The following is a 22,286-nucleotide window of genomic DNA, read 5'->3' on the forward strand; positions in this document are numbered from 1 at the left end:
GCCATATTTACAAGGTGGTGTTAAGCCACTTTAGCATGGCGCAACGAGGGGAAATGCTTTGATTTCTCCTCGTTTTTTGCTCTTTCTATGTGTGCTGCATCACGCCAGAGAAGATCGGCTTATAGGGTAAACTTTGAATATTCTTCATCACTGCCTCCCAAAGGCAGTAACTTGGCTTTCCTGTTCAGGGGCAATGCCTTTGCTGGACCCCAGTAATAAACAACAGAAACCGCAATAGATACCGCCTAGTGGCCACTGACTGCCCCATGCCCCCAAGACAAGGCCGCAGAATTACTAGAAATTCATGCACTGAATTTATACATCTTTTATTTTGGGACTATCTTATTAGGTGCAGTATGCAAGTAAAAAGAAGAGTGAGAGTTCCGGTTGCATCCACACTCTTCCTCTCATTGTTTGCTTCCCCCTCTTTTCTTTGCTGATCTTTCTGACCCTAAATGACCCACAAACCCTATTCCTTGCGCAGACTGGTGCACGAGGAAGGCAGCACTAGGAAAGCAAAGGTCAGTGGAATGACAGTGAAGGGTGAATCTGAGCAAAAGCATAGATCAACGGTTGTCAGGATGAGCATCATTGTGATGAAACCCTAATTCATTCATATTGTATATGTCAATTATAAAATGGCCATTAAAACATTGAACATTAAAGCAATAAAAATAATCCTATTATAAAATACTCATTCAGTACGTTCACGAGCATCTCTACTAATATTCTGAAGTTAACCTGGTAATGTATCTTGAATTTTTGCAATAATAGCTTGACGGGCACAACAGTTGTAAGACAGCAACACAGTTGTATGTCAGAATATTGACAGAATATCATCTGACATAAATATCATGACCTAAATATTGTTTACACAAACACTAGTCTACTAGGCGGGAATTTATTATAGTTAACTCTACTAAGGCGGTATTTTTGTAAACAATATGCATGGCATTCAGCAATGTTAGCCGCAAAACGAAGAAATGTCAAAGCCAATAGGCGTTGCCTTTGCGACCTATTGGCTTTGTCAATGGTTGTTAGTATGCTGCACAGCATTCCTGATGATAAAGTACTCCATTTTGTAGGCGCAGGGGGGGGTGGTGGGAAACAACACAAAGGGCACTGGTGGGGGGAAACAATATGGAGGAAACGAGTGTCGGGAAGCAACACAGAGGGCACAGGTGGAAGGAAGCAGCACAGAAAGAGCAGCATGGAGCGGAAAGAGGAAAAGGAAATGGGGAGACAGCAATCTGGGGAGGACAAGTGCATGTGGGGGTGTGCAACATGGATGGAGCCAGTAAGAAGCACACGGGTAACAGATAGCAACACAGACCGCATCCAGACGAGAGAATTACACCAGGGAGAAAACTAGAAAATACATTCATTCTCTTGGAGTGCTTAACCAAAAGAAAACGTAGTGCTTGAAAAGTAAGCAGCAAGCAGTGGAGGGACCCTAGTGGAGGGACCCAAGTAATGCGTCCATGCTCCATCATGGACAAACACAAGTTGGGAAAGGAAAGCCCACAAAGGCTAATGAATAAAACGCAAGCAAATGAAAGTGACAAAAAAGCCAACTAATGGCTGTTGACATCAGGTGCTTTCGCCAACAGGCAGCTTGTGCTGTCTATTATGTAGTACCTAAAAACAAGAATGGGTTAAAAATAAAACACAACACATAGAGAAGCCCAAATTCCAACAAACTTTCAATGAGAAATAGGAAGCAGCAAAGTGAGATCAATGATAATTTTTATTTCAACTGACCAAGGCTCTCGAAAAAAAACTTTTAGTCAGCTAAGACCCAGAAACCATGTAACATCAACCAGTTATATATTGAATTTCTCTCAATACATGTCAATGTAGTATTAACACATGACCAAAACGTCTTCTTCTCAACAAAAACGTATCTAATGTGGAGGTGTCAGGATCTCCTTCCCAAGGATGTGCAGGATGACCTTGAAGGGAAGATATTGTTCATATACACAAGACTAGCTCCATTTTTCTCACAAAATCCTGCTTCCGTTGTCAGGTTTGAAAACGAGGCTACACCACTCGAAAATGTGCAATGTACAACCTGAAGGATTTATGTCTCTGGGCCTGCCAAGGCAATGAAATATTTGTGATTAATACAATGCCATGGAAAACTGCAAGCAAATATAAAACAACATTCATATATGATTAACAGTGGGTACCTTCATGATTATATACATGATTATTAGCATTTTCCTTCATGGGTGTACATGATTATACTACAAATGTTTTTTAATTAGGCTTTCCCACGTCGATATACACAGCTGGAAACTAAACAGGTAACAGCAATTACCCCAACTCAAGAGATGTTTACAATGTAGGACGTGGAAAGAAGCCACTCCTTTAGTGTCATATGGAGAGAAAACTGCTAATCAGCCTTGCAGTGTAGGAACAAATAAATCATAACAGGAAATTATGAAAGAGTGAGCAGACCAGCAGCCAAGAAAAAGAGTACGGCAGTGCGTAGGCAAAATCCATCTGGGAAGGAAAATAGTAAATAGATGCTAGATGCTGGCCATGGATCAAGCTGGCTGGAAAGGCAAAAAATATGACTTTGAGATTTGAGATTTTGAGATTGAGATAACGTGATTCAGAGCAATTGGCTTGTCTACCTGCTTGATATAACATCTCAGTTAATATGTGGGTTTGTGAGGATAATTGATACAGAAAAGCAATGGTTTGCTTATAATCTTCAGTGATCGCAATATATTTCTTGCGATTCCATTTTAGGTGAATGTAAATCTATACATTCCTCTGCTCTAAAGAAGGATATTGTGTGGGGTGCAGATACACTGCTCTCAGTTTCCAGGCACTTATCGCGTCCTGGTACTGTGCACTTGGAAAGAAATCCTCTCCCAGTCCCAAAAGAGACAGCAGTGCACACTAGAGGAGATACACCAACACCAAAGGACTTCGACACACAGAGGCGCCCAAAAGCTCGGCTCAGGGCAATCGGAAATGGCAGAACGGTGAGTACCATCTATTTCTCTTTTTTTAAGTTTAATAATTTTTTATTAAGTAATAAAATGAATATATAGGAATTATTATAACAATATAACCCAACAGTAAAGTGATATTTGACAAAAGAGGGCAAGCAATGTAGAATGCCATAGCCACAAGTGGACAAAAAAAGATTACAAATGCTTGTCTCAGTACAGGTCTGGAGTAAGTACAAACTCAGTAATGAATGACTGAAAGAGTAAAAAAAAGAAATAGAGGAGAGGGAGAGTGAAGGAGGAGTGAAGAAGAGAGGAGAAAGAGGAAGATATATGCAACCTAAAACACATCTTGAAACAATGTAATAATAAGTGTTTCCCACTTGGCAAGTTAATCAGTAGAACTTAGATTGCACTGATCTAGTCTATGGTTATGACAAACCAAGTTCCACTACTGTTGAAGAGTAATGTTCCCTGAAGATTTCCAATTAAGGATGACAAACTGTAAACCAAGCACAATTAAAAGATCTACCAACATGCCATACACTTTATTATGGGGCCTGGAATGACTCAGACCACCCAGAAACTGAGCAACAACATGGAAGGGAGTATGAAATCCAATGATGTCTCCTATTCTTGTCTAAACAAGAACCCAGAATTGAAAAAAATTGGAGCACAGAAAAAGACATAAGTGTGAATGTGTCAGAGTAAGTATTGCAGCACCAACAGGTATCTTGTTTAAGCAGTTTTAGTTTTAAAAGAGATGCTGGAGTAAAAAAGAGTTGACTGTAAAAAAGGACAGTGTTTGAGTGAGGCTGTCAGGATGTGCAGTGGTGTGAATCTTCTCCCAAATTTTCCCCCAGAAGTGTATGGGCCTGCTACTTTGTAATCAGATTCCCACGTAAGCTTGATTTTGGATTTAGGTCTGACTGTTAAAGGTAGTCTTAATGCTTTATAGATCAGTGCAGCTTTGGGTGGGTTGGTGATGAAGGTAGAAGAACTCTGTGCACCTTGACCATGGGTGGGAGAAGATGAAAGGGAACTGAGTGTGGCAACGGCAAGTGATTCCAAAAGATGATGTGGTTTTAGACATTTGAGGACTAGGTTAAATGAGGAGAAAAGTGTTTGAAACGGGAGGAAGTTTTTAGCATTTTGTAATTTAGAAATCTGGAATCAGCCTTGTTTAAACCAAGGATGCTAGAAAAGTGTCTTGCCATTATTCGAGAGCCATTTGTTGTACTAGATGGGACTTCAAGAAAATTGCAAAGACGGAGAAAGGTGAAATGTTAAATGTGACTTAAAAATGGAACAAGCGTGGGATACGACTGAGGGAGTCCACAATTTAGGAGGTTGAGACATATGAAGGACATGTAAGTAAGAGAAAGGAGAAATCATGGCAAGCTCCAGCAAAAAACCTAATTTCAGATGTGGCTCTGGGACAAAAGCCTTGGCCTTGCTTAATACAAAAGGCTGTGTGATACAGGGAGAAATACGGAAAACTGACTTCACCTGAAGATTTGGGTAACATAAGGCGCTGAAGTGAAATGCAAGAGGATTTTCCATTCCAAAGAAATTTAAATAGAAGCTTATCAAAGCCTCCGACATATTTTGCAGGAATTTTAAGTAGGTAGTACCATGAAATATGCATTAATCATAGGGAGAGTAATCATTTTGATTGTGTCAAGTCGGCCTCACCGAGACAAAATTAGTGGTGACCAGCCCTGTAGCAATTTTAGAGAGAAGAGAAACCATATTTAATTTTAAAGTGTCTCTGAAATTATTTTGATAGAGGATACCCAATTTCTTTCATCTTATCCATGTTCCAAGGAGGAGAACCCCAGAAAAATAGAAAATAGAACATGAAAGGCAACACAGGGAGGGAAATTCTTGGTTGCGCTATCAAGGTTATTGAATAACACCCCAAAGGATGGAAAGGGATCTGAGCACCTAAGAAAAAGATGGGACTGGAAGAGCGAGGAGTATAGGTTTCACGTGATATGATATGGAAATAGGAGGAACCAGGAACTGAGTAAAACAAATAAATATACAACAAATGCTAGAAAGATAGGTACAATAGGGTACATAATATGACTAAAAAGCATAAGAAATAAAAGGAAACCAAACTTACAGTGGACCACAAAGGATAGGAATTGGACGGAACAGCATGACACATGAGGTCAGGGAGGACTGAGGTAGATGAAAAACTCTGTAAGACAAGCTTGTTCTGAAATACAACAGGGAGAGATAAATGCCCTGATTATGAGTTTGGCGGGAAGTGCAGGGACCCCCATGGGGCCCCTGGCACCCCGTCTCCGCCAGCTTTTCCATGCTGGTGCTTGGTCCATCCCTTGCATGACGTCAGACGGTGCCCTGGAAGTTTCTGTGCGTGGTAGCCATCTTCATATTCTTTTTTTCCACCATTGGGTCTGGAAGCAAAGGAGGAGCTCTGAAATTTTTGGAGACAACCCTGAAAAGAGCAGAAGAAATTTGAAAGTTTTTCAAGAAAAAAACACCGAAATCAACAACAACCGGGTCAATGAGAGAACCGAACACATCTCTAGGCGGGGGACACCGAATGTATTCACGCGGGCCAGGAGAATGAAGAAAGGTAGGGGTCATGGAAAACACCCCATTTAAATGTTGCCCGAACTGCCACCATAATTTTCCCAGCGCGACCTCTGCCTTCTAAAGGACCACAGAGATGAGGACTGTGAGGCCTGCGCCGCCTTTGTACCCAAAGCCCTCAGGGTACGCCAGAAGCAGAGGAAAGAAAACCACGCAGCAAAGCAGAGGCAAAGACACCAGGAGTCGCTGAAAGAATTGGGCCTATCCAGCGACGAAGGAGATCAGGCAAGAGGTGCAGAGTCGACCCAAGGAGAGTCAGACATCGAATTCCTTGAGGGGGAAGCTGAGGAAAAACACTTGCAGAAGACAACAAAGGACATCGAAAAAAGGGCCTGAGAAGGTAAAGAAACCGCCAAAAATCTTGAAGGAGAAAATCCCTGAGAAAAAGCACCACAAGGCAGCCCTGACTTCCAAGAAAACGACGACCAAGGGCCAGCCATGAACATGAGAGCCCCACAAATCCCACACCAGGGATATCGAGGAAGGCCGTACCCCGAAACAGGCAAAACGCTCTACGGGGAAAGAAACCCCAAAACCACTGGAGGAACATATGCCGAAACAACGTCCGTCTATAGCACAAGACATCGAAAAGTCATTAGAGGTGGAGCACACATGGAAAGAGAAAAATGCCTCACTGCATTGTTTTTGTGCAGGAAGGTGTCCCCTCCTGCACACAAAGAAATCCTGCTGAAAACGCAGACACACTCGCACCATGGTGCAAGGCTGCCTGGATTGGTGCTAGGTGGCAATTTGTGCTCCAGCACAGAGGGAAAGGACAGAAAAGCACTGTGGCCCATATTTATACTTTTTGATGCAAAACTGCGCCAACGCAGTTTTGCGTCAAAAAAATTAGCGCCGGCTAACGCCATTCTGAAGCGCCATGCGGGCGCCGTATTTATTGAATGACGTTAGCCGGCGTTAGCCGCCGGCGCCGTCTGGTGTGCGTTAAAAAAACGACGTACACCAGGCAGCGCCGGCGTAGGGGGAAAATAGCGTAGGGGCGTCCAGAAATGGTGCAAGTCAGGCTGAGGCAAAAAAATCGCCATTTATTTACGACGCCCATCCCCCATTGAAATCACTCCTGTCTTAGCAAAGACCGGAGTCATGCCCCCTTGCCCAATGGCCGTGCCCAGGGGACTTCTGTCCCCTGGGCATGGTCATTGGGCATAGTGGCATGTAGGGGGGCACAAATCAGGCCCCCCTATGCCACAAAAAAAAAAAAAATACTTACCTGGACTTACCTTAATGTCCCTGGGGTGGGTCCCTCCATCCTTGGGTGTCCTCCTGGGGTGGGCAAGGGTGGCAGGGGGTGTCCCTGGGGGCAGGGGAGTGCACCTCTGGGCTCATTCTGAGCCCACAGGTCCCTTAACGCCTGCCCTGACCCAGGAGCTAAAATCCGGCGCAAATGCGGCTTTTTTAGTCCCGCCCACTCCCGGGCGTCGTTTTTGCCCGGGAGTATAAATACGACGCATATGCATCGCAGTCATTTTTTAAGACGGGAACGCCTACCTTACATATCATTAACGCAAGGAAGGTGTTCACGCAAAAAAATGACGCTAACTCCATGAACTTTGGCGCTAGACGCGTCTAACGCCAAAGTATAAATATGGAGTTAGTTTTGCGTCGAAAAAAAACGACGCAAATTCGGCGCAAACGGAGTATAAATATGCCCCTGTATCTTGTAAATACAGTTTATTTCTACCATTTTTATTTGGCGTAGGGCAGCACAGCAAAAATCACTTGGAACTGCCCTATGCCGATTACTTGTAAATATGCCCCTAAATTTCCACTAACTTTAAGAATTTATAAACCTATAAACTATGCATCACTTACTCAGTATTATGTTTTAAGTCACATAAATGTTCAGTTCCAGTATAGCGATAAGAGCAAATATCAGATCAGAAATGATTCAGTAACAATACATCTTTGATTTTTCATGTATGCATGTAAAATTTAACAAGCACTGGCAAGGCCAATAGGTTTCACCTATGAGAGCAATTGACTTTCGCAATGTTTGGTAGCCATGCTGTATAGCAGCACGGATGATTTGCAGTGTGGCTAAAACTAACTTAAAAAAGAGCTATGGTGCAACATAGGCTAATGTGCTTTCTTTTTATAAGAGCATTAGCACTTGATGCATCATAGTTCTTTTTTAATTATTTCTAGCCATGCTGCACAGCAGCCATACTACTATTCAGCATGGCTACAAATCATTGTCAACGTCAGCAATGCCCATGTGTACAGCATAAACAAAAGACAATGACAGAGCCAATAGTCTCAAAGGCAAGAACTTGTGGCTTTGCAAATGCTTGTTAGATTTCAGCACAGCGCCCCTGTAATTTCTGAGCACATCAGTTAATCTCCTCATGAGTGAAAAAGAAAAAATATGATATTTAGCAAATAATCCCACAACATTAAGAAAGCAATTGTGCCCATGTCTTAGTGAAAACACATTTTGAAGCAGGTAAATTTGTTGTCGCAATAAAAGCAGATAACATCTGTTATCACAATAAACATGTGTTTCAAAGGAGAAAGGGGCTTCTTTGAAGTGTGTGTACCATATGAACTCATAGCTATAAATGGCAGGAGGTTGAACAAGGACAACAGGGAAGAATAAGAACTTAAAGTAGTGCTTCAGTGACAGTATGATCAGCGGAAGGACAGCAATCAAACTGAAGCAATCAGTACTTGGTGCATTCTTCAGCTGAAAAAAGAGGAAGTAAAGCCAGCACATTCTGGCCAATCAGAAGGCTGCAAATAAGAGTAAGAGTGGCCCAACTAATGTTAAGCACTGGGTGGGCTTCAGGCTTCTTGTATACAATATCTATCACAAGCAAGAGCGCATTCAGTGCATGTGCTGTCACAGGCAAGATATAAAAAGAAAGCCCTCCTTCACCTTCATATATATTAAAAAATAATTTTTATGTTGAAATATTTTGTATGTCCAGTGTTTGTTTCAATTGAGCAGAATGAACAATTTCCATCTGCGTATCTTTCATCACTTGATGTTTGCTAGAAGCTAGACTTCTACAAAAAAGCAGTGCTCTACCATAAAACAGATCATAAGAAGGCACAATACCCATACATACCACCTAGTACCGCTAGATTATTTGGAAGTGACATTTCTCTAAATATATCTAGCACCTTGTGCAATCTAGTACATCTTATGTCCTGTGTACTTTTTTTCCAAGTACTGAGAATACTATGACTTCAGTACATCACACAGTTTTCACATGTAATTGATGAACATTTCACTGGAAAATTCCACAGCACCGTGATACCACTCAAGATGTAGTGTACCCAGTTAGGTCCTTAACTCCTGGACCACCAGAAGCCCCCAAAAGCAAGCACCAATAACTAGAAGAGGAATTTTGTGGAACCTGCTTTTATCACCCTGAAATTGTTTTACATATGTGGGCCCCTCTTCCAGTTTTGGGTGTTGGATGTTTGGACTTGCTGAACCTTGGAGCTGATTTTACTGAGATCTCAGTACCAGAGTCTGACTCCTACTCAGAGCAAGAGAAATCATATTGAAACAATACTTTGGGTGTTCTTATCGGGCATCCACCCCCTTTGACTGATTGAAGTAAAGAACTCTGTAGTAAGTCTTGATAATATCTGAACTTTTCTGAGAACGCTTTGTGGTTAAAAATGTTACATGCACCATAGCACCTCCCTACTGTAAAAGTCACTTTTTTTCTTGAAGGATAAAGCACTGAATGGACTTTGGGTTAATGAACGTGATTTACTGTGCCATCCTGTATGCCTGGGCCTGAAATTAGGCTTAGATCCCCTGGGTAGCAACGTTTTTATTTCAACCTAATGTTTGGGAGAGGTTTGTAAAGTGACATAAGATGTGTAATCAATAGTCCCAATAAAAATTGACACCTGTCATAGACATTTTCACTGATGGAGAATATTAATTTCGGTTCTGTACATGAGTTGAGTGCTAGTTGCCAAGTGGCAATATCTCGAAGATCTTCATTATTGATGTGACAAGCCTGCATGGCATGGAGATTGTTTATATGTTTATATGGCCGGGTATCGCCGAGGCCTCCTCCCACCAACCACCACTCACCCCGCCCATTCCTTAAGCCTACTTTATAATTCAGCCACACTTCTTTTTGGGGTTAGGGGTCGTGAACCCCCGGCTGTATTTTTATTGTTGACAACACATTATTTGATTATAATCATTAAAATGATAAGCAGTAACCACAATCACATTCACAAAGTATTTAAAGAGTTTCCGATGGATGCGTAGCCTTAGCAGTACATCCAAATTGCTGACACTGACTAAAAACCAGTTGATTCCTGTGTACCGCAATGTTGGTGCTTGTGAATGAGATCATGACTGTTTTTGCTAGTACCCCCAGTCCCTGCCTCTCCTCACACCATGAATCCCAGGGGTAGGATCTCCGTCAGGTGGTTCGTATCCCTTCCCAAACTGTATTACCAGAGGAGGCCCGTGTGCCCACCAGGATACCTACCTCGGGCGCCCCTGCCACCCTCAGACTCCATCCCCCAAGGACCAGTGCTCGCTCCAGACCTTCTGCACATGCGCGGGCGGTTGGCCCTACGGCAAGATGCTAACTACTGCTCGCAACCCCCTGTGCCCCTGTATGTCGTCCTCACTTCCCAGCCAGCACCCCTTGGAGGGTCTAATTAGCTTGCCACCCCGTTCCTGTAACAAAAGGTACCCATTTGTATGCCCAGTCATGATCTCACCCTGCCACGGGCCCACATAGTTGACCGACAATGTGGCCTCCCCCCAGCAAAGGTCCCTTTACCGAGTACGATGACACAACCAAGCAAATAGGTTTTCGAAAAACATTTCATAACTGATTCGAGAAAGATGCACTCCGTCCTGCAAGAAGAAGCCCTCTCCATGAATGCAACCATGCGAGACCACAGCCAACCTTGGAGTCTGAAACAACTTGGCCAGTTTGCTATTGATTCTTCTCACTGAGTCATTAAGGGCTTTAACTGAGAGCCCGCCCTGCCACAGATTACGAGGGATCATGTTCGACAAAGCAAGAACCGTATGCGGGAATCTTTTTGCCAACCATCCAACCTCCGATACTACCAGCTCAAACAGCCGCTGGTGCCTTAGTGAAACCAAATCATTACTCCCAAGATGCAAAATTATGATGTTCGGCAGTGAGCAACCTGAGGGCAGCATTGAGTCCAGAACTGTCCTTAGCTGAGTGATCCGCAGCCCGCCTCAGCCAAAGAAAGAAATACGGAAACCAGTCTTCGATGCGTGTGACGCAAAGGCACTCCTTACATATAGATCACCTGCTCGTCGGACATGAGAGTGCCCAATTACCCACACATCAGTGATCCCAGCAGCTCCTGCGTGCAACAGGAACTTTGGGGCCATCAACCAATTGTCACACACAGGCATCTACAAAGATTACAGAAAAAACAAAGTGTTAAGGACATGAACTCAAAGCATATGCAGTCTCACATATTGCTTGTAGCAATCCGAAGACCACCTGCCAATTCTCCTAACTGCTGTTCCAGGAAACCCCATTGCCACTGCAGCTGTGGCTGCCCCTATCCTAAAGGAGTGAGTGCCAAACTCAGAGGCATCAAAACCCACGGCCGAAAGGGAGTGCTTGAGTACTTGTGAGAATTGGTACCTGGTGAGTGGCGTGCCTGCTGCATGTACCAGAACCGCACCCATGCCCCTCAGGGTTCGCTGTGCTAAGAAGACCTCCAGGTTATGGATAGGACAACATGCACTACCCGGGGCTCTACGCAGTAGGATGTGGTCCCCTCTCCCATCTTTGTCCATCTTTGAGTGGGGTACATTGATCACCAAGGACCCAGATCCTTCCAGCCAATGAATATTTGCCAGCTGCAGCCCTCCAGTGGTGTCCCATTATTCCTAGCCACCAGTTCACCCAATCTGAAAGCCCCATAAAAGGCCAGGGTAAAGGCTGACCTAAATGATGCGATCTCCCAAGGGGAGGTTCAGATGTGATCTAATACGCTTAGCAAGGCCCCCAACTTCGCCGCATCTATGGGCCGCCTAGAGTCTGGCTTAGTGCCCTGGATCCGCTGCCAGCCCATAAGGGCTCTTCTCACCATAAATTATTTCGCTCCATCTGGCACCCCCCACAGTTGCGCAAAGAAAGAATTAGCAGCAGTGTGACGCCTGGCGCATGCATTAGACTTCACCTCAGCCCTCTAACTCTAAAAAAGCCAAGACTGAAGATGCATCAAAACAAGCAGACAATACCACCCCACCCTGGATATTAATATAAGCTGCAAATGCTCCCTGATAACCCTTCTGTGTTCTGAGTACTAAGCTTGCTGCCATGAGGTCCGGTATTCCTTGGCACCAATCTGCCACAGATGGTCCAGAAAGGGTGTTGGGAACTCCTCCACCCCTGGGAGGTGAGACCTGAAAACCTGCATCTTAAAACGGGACAGGGCGTCAGCAGGATTATTCAAGACACCAGGCACGTGTTTAGTTCTGAAAGTCACATTCAACCTCAAACACAGTAACACCATCTCTTTCAGTACCCTAAGGATCATCTTACACCTGGCTGTCTGCTGATAAATGCACGCCACCACTGGCATGTTATCTGACCAGAAGGTTACAGACTGGTTCCTAAATCCCTCTGGCCAGATAGACAATGCCACTAGTATTGGTAATAGTTCCAAGATACCGATGTTAGCCACTGTGCCCTCCTGGACCCATTGCAAAGGCCATTGCTGAGCACACCAGGCTGTACCAAATATGGCCCCAAAACCTTTGCTGCCTGCTGCATCTATAAAAAGACGCAGTTCCTCGTTGGACCTAGGTGGACTTGGCCAGACTACCTTCCCATTAAAGTCACATAGAAAGGTCTCCCAAATCCTCATATCCTGTTTGAATTAATTGGAAAGCCTGGTGTGGTGGTGCTTGACCTTCAGCCCTGACATGGCCTGAGCAATAGACCGAGAAAAGGGGCGCCCCATGGGTATGATTCACAGCGCGAAGTTAAGCTGCCCCACCATGCATTGTAACTGATGAAGTATTACCTTCTGCGCCCTCAAACATGACCGCAACGTTTGAGAGAAAGACACCACTTTCTCCCAAGGTAGTCTAGACATTCCTGCCACTGAATCCAACTCAATCCCCAAGAATTCAATCGTAGAACAGGGCCCCACGGTCTTGCCTTCCGCTAGCGGAACCCCGAATTCCATCATGAGGTTTCTAAAGACCTCCAACGCACTAGCACACTGATTAGACCCAGCGGGACCTAGCAAAAGGAAATCCTCCAAGTAGTGAGCACCCATTGGTGCTGTGTCTTACACCTAAAAACCCACTCCAGGAAAGTACTAAACATTTCAAAATAGGAACACGACACAGAGCAGGCCATAGGCATACACCTATCAAAATAATACTTCCTTCTCACTGAAAACCCAATAGATAGAAATCCTTGGGATGGACCGGCAACAACCGAAATGCGGATTCAATGTCAGACTTTGCTATCAAAGCTCCAGGCCCCAGCTCCTGTAGCATCTCAATTGCCTGATCCAGAGGAGCATACCTAACAGAACACAGTGCCCCATCAATGGCCCCGTTCACTGATTGTTCCTTTGGTGCTGACAAATTGTGTATCAATATAAACTCGCCAGGTTCTTTCTTGGGGTCCACCCCTAAAGGAGAACAAACAAAACCTTGCATGGGAATTTCCTCAAAAGGTCCAGCTACACCCCCCAATCCCAGTTCCTTTTGAATTTTTGCCCCTGCCACCCCAGGGTTGGGCCTCAGAGACTGCTGATTCTTGCAATGGGGAGAGCCAACGTAGGCCTTGAGTTGGTATCCTGAAACCGTCTTTAAAACCCAAAGACAGAACCTGTGCAGCTGCCTGGTTAGGGTAAGAATTAAGCCAAGGGACCATAGCCAATAGATTAACAGGAGATGAAGCCTTAATGAAAAAGGAAACAGTTTGCCCATAGCCTACTGAATCGTCAGTCTTGTTTTTTGCCACCCTTATCCCAGCATTTCTTGAAACACTTGAATTCAGGGTGGGAGGCCTGGCCACAAAAGGAACAGCAATGCTTGAAGCTGCAGGTCCCAGGGGACCGTGAGCAAGTGCACCGGTTGAAGTCCCAGCAGGCCCCTCTCTTGGCCCCAACCCCTCCTGCAGTGCCCGAGACCATCCCTGACATCCCATGAAAAGGCTGGTGAACCTGTCCCTGAGTGCAATTTGTGTGTGACAACCAAGTAATTATGTGTATCTGATCCCAACCCAATGACATTTTATTGGCCTTGATTCTCCTGAATTCCTTATCGTAGTCCTTCCATGCAGTGCCTCCATACTCATAATGCGTCCCCACGATCCTGTTCTGATAACAGGCTAACTGGGCACCTAAGTCACTGAAGTGTTCCGCTAAGATGGCCTGATAAATGGAGAAAGCTCGCACCCAGTTGGACAGAAACTCCTCAACCTTCCTTCTCTGAGGCCCATGACGACACCCTCTTGAATGCACACACTCTTTGCACCGGTTCACCTCCTCCTTATCAGATTTGTCGACCAATAAGTCAAAAATATCAATGTAGGCCCCCTTCCAAATCTTCTCCCTCACTTCTACCGGTACATGCAGCCCCAACTGTTCATGCTCAGAGAGAACATCACCTAAGTCCTTAAGAGGAGAAGAGTGACCAGTACCTGAACTTGCGGCTCCCCGGGCCAGAGAAGACGTCGCCATGAGGGTCACCACTGCCGGCGCATTACCCGACTGTTGCGTGGACACACCTGATGCCTTTGTAACCTGTTGTGTCGCGGACAGTGTAGCAGGAGTCACCTGGCCCCCCGCTATAGGAGTCAAGGACGGCAGCATGGCACCCTGTGCCCCCCCCCATTGTTGTTTGACCCCAGCCCTTTCTCCTGGGACCCATGGCTACCTTTCCTGTACTTAGTTGGGAAACCAAATGTCGAGCCCGCTCCATAGTGTCTTGCTCACTAGTCCCTGCCAACGGACCCCTACCAAAGCAGTAGGCAACATACCCTCTTCAAACAGCCATGGCAATACCGAAGTCAAACGTCCTACCAGATCCCACTGACTGGTCTCCCCACAGTCAGACACACTTGTATCCTTAACCACGACTGTCCCAACTGGTCCTACCACAACGTCCTGGGTCATGGTCTGAGCTGCCACCTGACCCATACAATCACTCATGGGCTGTCAGGCGCCCACAACCAGGGATGCACTAACCACGGACTGCAATAAAGGATAATCTACGAGGTCTGGTACCTGCTCAGGGTGGCCTCTGCTCGCCCTTCAGCAGACCCCTTTCTCTTCCTCTGCCCGTGCACCCTCTTTGGAGCCAACGGGAATGCCTCCCAGGGTGGAACTCCCACCCGCAGGGGTTATCTGCCTGATCACATGGATCTCTCCGTGAAGAAGATGGCGGGGCCTTCAAGGATGCTATGGCCTGGTTGATAGCATCCACCCTTAGCATTAAGGCCTCTAGGAGCGCCTCTGTGCGTGAGCACTTTGTTGCCATGCCACAGAAAACACTAGTAGAAACTCCTCACCGCCCTAACCTAGCCAGACCGGAACCCAAGTTAAAATAATGAACTAGGCAGGGTAGTTTGTCCAGAAAACACCAACCAGGTCACTGTAACACACACTGTAGCGAAACAACCATCCAAACAAAAAAGTTACCATCCAAAACAGAACCTACGCCCTGAAAACACACCCAGAGCCAAATGCCTAACATCAAGACCCCCAGTTGCAAAACTGGAATTTTTCAGGCCCACAGCCCTATCCTACAGAGACAATTAGGGCCCCCAGCGCTCCCCCACACAAAATGGCCCAAACGCCGCTCACCCAGCAGCCCAGGAGCCCCACAGGAGCTGCCACCAAGGTAAACTTGGGTCAGGTGAGCTCAGCTCAAACCCGTACAGCTCCCCGTGAGGCGTGCTGGCCTGCTCCCGTGGTCTCCACCACACATGTCGTTCTGGTGAAATCTAAGAGAAAAACAACAAAGAGAAGAAAAGACAAAAAGGAAAAAAGGGGTCTTCTTAGGGTCGTTGAGGCCCTGGTCCGGTCGGCGAGCACGAGCAAGAGACGTCCTCGCCGACTGCGGCCATCTTTTCAAGGCCGGCCCTGTGACGTCATTGCTGTATGCGGCCCTGGAAGCACAAAAGTGCATCTGAGGCCACAGCAGCCCCACAGCCAATCGGCTGCACCCTTGTAACGGGGTGGGGCCGGGGAGCCTGTCGCTTCCTGACCCCCACCCATTCCGGCCCGGCACCGTCGCCATAAGCGGTGCCTCCCTGATTGGGGCGGCCCCATGCAGAAGCAACTAGCAGATATTGAATTGTGTTTACTTTGCATAGTTAGTTATGTTGGTGCTGAACAGGAATCAAGCTAAGGAACATTGGGGGTATTGGATGCATGGTTATGCCTTACCAGGAATGAAAATAAGAGCTGAGTGCTGTATTTAGATATCATCAATAATATATTGGCGCTGTAATTTATTGCCAGAAATGTGTTCTTGCAAACAGTGTGATGCCGGAAATGCTGTGCTTCTGCTTCTTGTCCATTTCTGTGACCTCGTTTTTAGCTCTAGGTGACATTATGGGAAGATGGCTTCACAAATTAAGGGCCAGATTTACAAGGCCCTAGCTTCCCCGGAACGTCACTTTCAGTAACATACCGGCAGCGCTTTCAACTGCACCATATTTTCAAGGAGGCGTTAAGCCACTTTCTGTGGCTTAATGCCTCCTTGTAAATATGGGCTTCTCTGATGCAGTTTTCTGCGTCAGAGGGGCATGAAATGGGTGCTGCTGTGGGCGTTCCACGCAACACCCTTTGCTTTTGACACTGCCCCAGATTTATAAGAAGGCGGAAAGCTGAGGCAGCGCCAAAAACTAACGCCACCCCAGGGGTGGCGTTAGCAAGGCACAAAAAGGAAGGATACTTTTATTCCTCCTCGTTTTTTCCTCTTTTTATGTCTTTCTATAGAAAGAGCAAATCGCCATGAATGATTGTTTATATGCAGGAAGGGACACCTTCCTGCACATAAACAATCTATCCCCTCAATGCAGACACCCTTGCACTATGGTGCAAGGATGACTGTGTTGGAGCAGGCAACTTAATTCAGCGCAGGCACAGGGGGAAACACAGGGGTGCGCCTTATTCGTGAAAATACAGTGCATCCATGCGTTTCAAAAGAGGTGTGGCACTGCTATTTTCAGGGCAGCACCACGCTGTGCCACTTTGCTGTAAATTTGGGCCTAAGTGTGGAGAGTGTGAAAATTTGTACGGAACTGATAGTTTGTTTGTCTGCATTGGGATCAGAAAGAAATCTTGATATGTCTGTATACATAATCATGAAATTTTGAAAATAAACCTAATAGGATCAAAACCAATGTTTTGCCCAACCCTCCCCAGCAGTTGGCCTTAATAATCTCTGGTCAGAGCTTACCCTGTCCCTAATGAGGAACTAGACAAAATAACTGGCAGCCTAATAAAACTCATCATGCTGTACTCAGTGCCTTATCATCAACTTCACTCTGGCTTAGGAAATGTTCCAAGATGACCTTAAAATGGAGCAAGTAGAAAGGTGAACCAAGTAGCAGTAGCTGGATCCCACAATGTTCACCATCATCCACCCCTCTGAAGTGTTTCTTTACAAGGAAAACCCATAAAAAAGGCTTTACTTTTAAGACGGCCAAACACAACTATGAAAAGAACCTCATAGGTGGCTAACAATCTGGCTTTTGCCATCACTGCAGTACTAACACTGCTAGCCTTAAAATATGACTGCGCATCTCCATGTTGTGCATATCAGTGAATCCCAAAACTCTACACATACGAATTACATAACCATTGATATTTCTGACTCTCTTCCATTAGCAATAAAGTTGATTTGCAAAGTATCTAAAATAGCATTTAGTTCTCATTGGTGTTTTATGATATGGTTGTGGTTAAGATAGCTGAGTGTCCTAATGTGCCTCCTTCTCATCTCTGTTAGCAACCAGTAGGTAATGAGACAAATTCGAATGACAGTAAATCAACTCATTTTTCCATCCTTTGAAAACCCTTAAAAAGAAGGTCATATCTGTTTGGAGAAGAAGGGCTCAACTGGGTGTGATCACTATAACTGGATACATGAAGTTTAATCAGGTTGTCACGTATGACTGTGTTGTGTGATTCTGTGCAAACTACCTTTCCTGTACCTTAGGGTCTGTTGTATCAAAGGGTTTTCCCAGTCTGTGTTTATGGAGAAATCAGTTGATAAACGAGGGCCTTAGTTCCAATACGACTATATTTGCTTACAGAGGGTTTGATGCATAACTAGAATGTAGGAAGCTGGCTCTGTGTATACTATCTCAAAGTAAGAGATAGTGTGCACAGAGTCCAAGGGTTCCCCTTAGAGGTAAGATAGTGGCAAAATCAGATAATTCTAATGCTCTAATTTGTGGTAGTGTGGTCGAGCAGTAGGCTTATCAGAGGGTAGTGTTAAGCATTTGTTGTACACAAACAAGCAATTATTGAGGAACACACACTCAAAGACCTAACTCCAGGCCAATAGTTTTTATATAGAAAAATATCTTTTCTTAATTTATTTTTAGAACCATACGTTCAAGATTTGAAATAAATACATAAAATGAAAGGTACTCCACACAGGTAAGTTAGGAACTTTGAATTAGAGCAATATCATGTACAGTCTTTGTTAAACTGGCAATAAGCTATTTTAAGAGTAGAAACAGTGCAAAAATCAACAGTTCCTTGGGGAGGTAAGTATTGGTTAGATTGTGAGGTAAGTAAGACACTTACAAGTCTCAGTTCCTGGGCATAGGCAGACCACTGTTGGGGGTTCAAGGCAACCCCCAAAGTTACCACACCAGCAGCTCAGAGACTGTCAGGTGCAGAGGTCAAAGAGGTGCCCAAAACACATAGGTGCCTATGGAGAACAGGGGTGCTCCGGTTCCAGTCTGCCAGCAGGTAAGTACCCGTGTCCTGGGGGGCAGACCAGGGGGGTTTTGCAGAGCACTGGGGGGGACACAAGTAGGCACACAAAGCACACCCTCAGCGGCACAGGGGTGGCCGGGTGGAGTGTGCGAAACAGGCTTCGGGTTTTGTATTGGATTCAATGGGGGGACCCAGGGGTCACTCTAGCAGTGCAGGCAGGGCACAGGGGGGCTTCTCGGGCCAGCCACCTACTGGGCTAGGCAGAGGGTCGCCTGGTGGTCACTCCTGCACTGAGGTTTGGTTCCTTCTGGTCCTGGGGGCTGCGGGTGCAGTGCTTTGTCCAGGCATCGGGTCCCTTGTTACAGGCAGTCGCGGTCAGGGGGAGCCTCTGGATTCTCTCTGCATGTGTCGCTGTGAGGGACCAGGTCAGTCATCTTGGGCTACACACAAGGTTGCAGTTGCCTGGGAGTCCTCTCTGTGGTGTTGGTTCTCTGGATCTCGAGCCAAGGGCGACGGGTGCAGAGTGTGAAGTCTCACGCTTCCGGCAGGAAGAGTGAGGTCTTTGAAAGTTACAGAAAAGTTGCAATATTGTTGCTGTTTGTTTAGCAGAGCCGCTGCTCACTGGAGTTTCTTGGTCCTTAGGTTCAGGGCAGTCCTCTGAGGCTTTAAAGGTCGCTGGTCCCTGTTGGATGTGTCGCTGTTGTAGTTTTTCGAGTCAGGAGACAGGCCGGTAGGGCTGAGGCCAAAACAGTTGTCGTCTTCCGTCGTCTCTGCAGGGCTTACAGGTCAGCAGTCCTTCTTCTTAGTTCAGGTTGCAGGAATCTGATTTCCTGGGTTCTTGGGTGCCCCTAAATACTAAATTTAGGGCTGTGTTTAGGTCTGGGAGGGCAGTAGCCAATGGCTACTGTCCTGGAGGGTGGCTGCACCCTCTTTGTGCCTCCTCCCTGAGGGGAGGGGGCACATCCCTAATCCTATTGGGGGAATCCTCCGAACTTAAGATGGAGGATTTCTAAAGGCAGGGGTCACCTCAGCTCAGGACACCTTAGGGGCTGTCCTGACTGGTGGGTGACTCCTCCTTGTTTTTCTCATTATCTCCTCAAGCCTTGCCGCCAAAAGTGGGGGCAGTGTCCGGAGGGGCAGGCATCTCCACTAGCTGGGATGCCCTGTGGCACTGTAACAAAAGGGGTGAGCCTTTGAGGCTCACTGCCAGGTGTTACAGTTCCTGCAGAGGGAGGTGAGAAGCACCTCCACCCAGTACAGACTTTGTTCCTGGCCACAGAGTGACAAAGGCACTCTCCCCATGTGGCCAGCAACTCGTCTGGTGTGGCGGGCTGGCAGAAACTGGTCAGCCTAACACTAGAAGTCAGATTGGTATTCAGGGAGCATCTCTAAGATGACCTCTGGGTGCATTTTACAATAAATTCCACACTGGCATCAGTGTGCATTTTTTGTGCTGAGAAGTTTGATACCAAACTTCCCAGATTTCAGTGTAGCTATTATGGAACTGTGGAGTTCGTGTTTGACAAACTCCCAGACCATATACTCTTATGGCTACCCTGCACTTACAATGTCCATGCTCATGCACGTATGTCCTCACCTGTGGTATAGTGCACCCTGCCTTAGGGCTGTAAGGCCTGCTAGAGGGGTGACTTACCTATGCCAAAGGCAGTGTGAGGTTGGCATGGCACTCTGAGGGGAGTGCCATGTCGACTTAGTCATTTTCTACCCACCAGCACACACAAGCTGTGAGGCAGTGTGCATGAGCTGAGTGAGGGGTCCCCAGGGTGGCATAAGACATGCTGCAGCCCTTTTAGACCTTCCCTGGCATCAGGGCCCTTGGTACCAGGGGTACCATTTACAAGTTACTTATCTGAGTGCCAGGGCTGTGCCAATTGTGGAAGCAAAGGTACAGTTTAAGGAAAGAACACTGATGCTGGGGCCTGGTTAGCTGGGTCCCAGCACACTTTCAGTCATAACTGGCATCAGCAAAAGGCAAAAGGTCAGGGGGTAACCATGCCAAGGAGGCATTTCCTTACATAGAAATATTATTATTATGTGGGGTAAATTTTTTTAAATACCTCAGTTATAAAAGGAACATACTGAGGCTATAAAATAAATTAACATTAGGTGTTTGAGTTTCAGGATACCTGAGTACAATTTGAGAGACCAAAACTTAACAGTATGTAAGCATCACACCCTGCACATGCAACAGCACTTTTTACACTGTGGCTTTTTTCTTCTATGTGGCATTGAAGTTCTTATGCCCTAATCTCAGCCACACAATTGACAGAATTACAGGTGTAATGAGCTGCCTTTCTTGTATGTTACCTGTTGCTTTGTGATGCATGCTTGAGGTTTGGTTTTTTAAGGATTGTGACACGAGTGCTGCCATAATTTTAAATTAAATCGTTGTTGCTCCTGATGGAAAATATGTTGTAAAGACATTACCGTCCTGATTGAGCTTTATTAATCTGATGTTACATATTTAAGATGGTTATATATGGCCTTCTGATCTAGTTTTTCTATCTTGAAGTAAGATTAATACTGGTAGCCAGTAAAGATACAATTCATAGAGGTGTCACCACTAAATTAACTGTCTGTGTTTTTGACTATTGTCTTCCTCCTTTTCTGGGCTTATGTGGACCTGTTGATGTTTGTGAAATCCTTTTCTTTTCTACTACATTTAGACTGTGGGGGTGATTCAGACCTTGGCGGACGGCGGAGGCCGTCCGCCAAGGTTCCGCCGCCGAATGACCGCACCGCGGTCAAAAGACCGCGGCGGCCATTCAGACATTTCCGCTGGGCCGGCGGGCGCTCTCCAAAAGAGCGCCCGCCGGCTCAGCAGAAATGCCCCTGCAACGAGGACGGCGGCTCAGAATTGAGCCGGCGTAGTTGCAGGGGTGCGACGGGTGCAGTTGCACCCGTCGCGTATTTCAGTGTCTGCAAAGCAGACACTGAAATACTTTGCGGGGCCCTCTTACGGGGGCCCCTGCAGTGCCCATGCCATTGGCATGGGCACTGCAGGGGCCCCCAGGGGCCCCGCGGCACCCCCTACCGCCATCCTGTTCATGGCGGGTTTCCCGCCATGAACAGGATGGCGGTAGGGGGTGTCTGAATCCCCATGGCGGCGGAGCGTGCTCCGCCGCCATGGAGGATTCATTGGGGCAGCGGTAAACCGGCAGGAGACCGCCGGTTTACCCTTTCTGACCGCGGCTGAACCGCCTCGGTCAGAATGCCCTCGGGAGCACCGCCAGCCTGTTGGCGGTGCTCCCGTGGTCGGTGATCCTGGCGGTCACCGGCCGCCAGGGTCAGAATGACCCCCTGTCTATTGTTATAAAAGATGTGCAGCTTTTATTCCGTGCATGCAACCCACATTTATCGACCAGGTCCTGTTCTCATAGGGGTCTGATGCTATATTCAAGCAGCAGGCTAATTTATGTTCAAAAGTCTATGGAGAAACTCGAAGGTAGCCAAGTGTGAGAAAAGGCCTCTTTTTGACATGGTTAGACCCCACTTTTTGCCTGATGTCTGATGTAGCCTAGAAGTTGTAGTGCCCATGGCCACTGCTAACCAGGATCCCTGGCCAGAGCTCTTTCCCTAAAACTATTGTGATGCATTGGCACAATTGGATACACTGTTAGCCACCACTATAAGTCCCTAGTAAAAGGGTATCTCAGTACTCAGGGCACAGGATACTATGGGTAGGTCCCTGAGGGCAGCAGCACTGATTGTGCCACTCTCTTGTGCCATGCATCCAGATGCACCCAGCAC

The 22,286-nt window shown here is 46.3% G+C and overlaps 1 protein-coding gene across 1 annotated transcript in view; it reads left to right on the plus strand.

Moving 5' to 3' along the window:
* The window catches only part of FREM1 (FRAS1 related extracellular matrix 1), a 684,067-nt gene that overhangs the window by 636,735 nt on the left and 25,046 nt on the right, over positions 1-22,286 (plus strand). Inside the window, exon 32 of the mRNA XM_069238818.1 lies at positions 2,758-2,996. Coding sequence (XP_069094919.1) covers positions 2,758-2,996 — 239 coding nt within the window. The remainder of the gene's footprint in view (positions 1-2,757; positions 2,997-22,286) is intronic.

Source organism: Pleurodeles waltl, chromosome 1_2 (genome assembly GCF_031143425.1).
Source record: "Pleurodeles waltl isolate 20211129_DDA chromosome 1_2, aPleWal1.hap1.20221129, whole genome shotgun sequence".
Lineage (NCBI taxonomy): Eukaryota > Metazoa > Chordata > Amphibia > Caudata > Salamandridae > Pleurodeles > Pleurodeles waltl.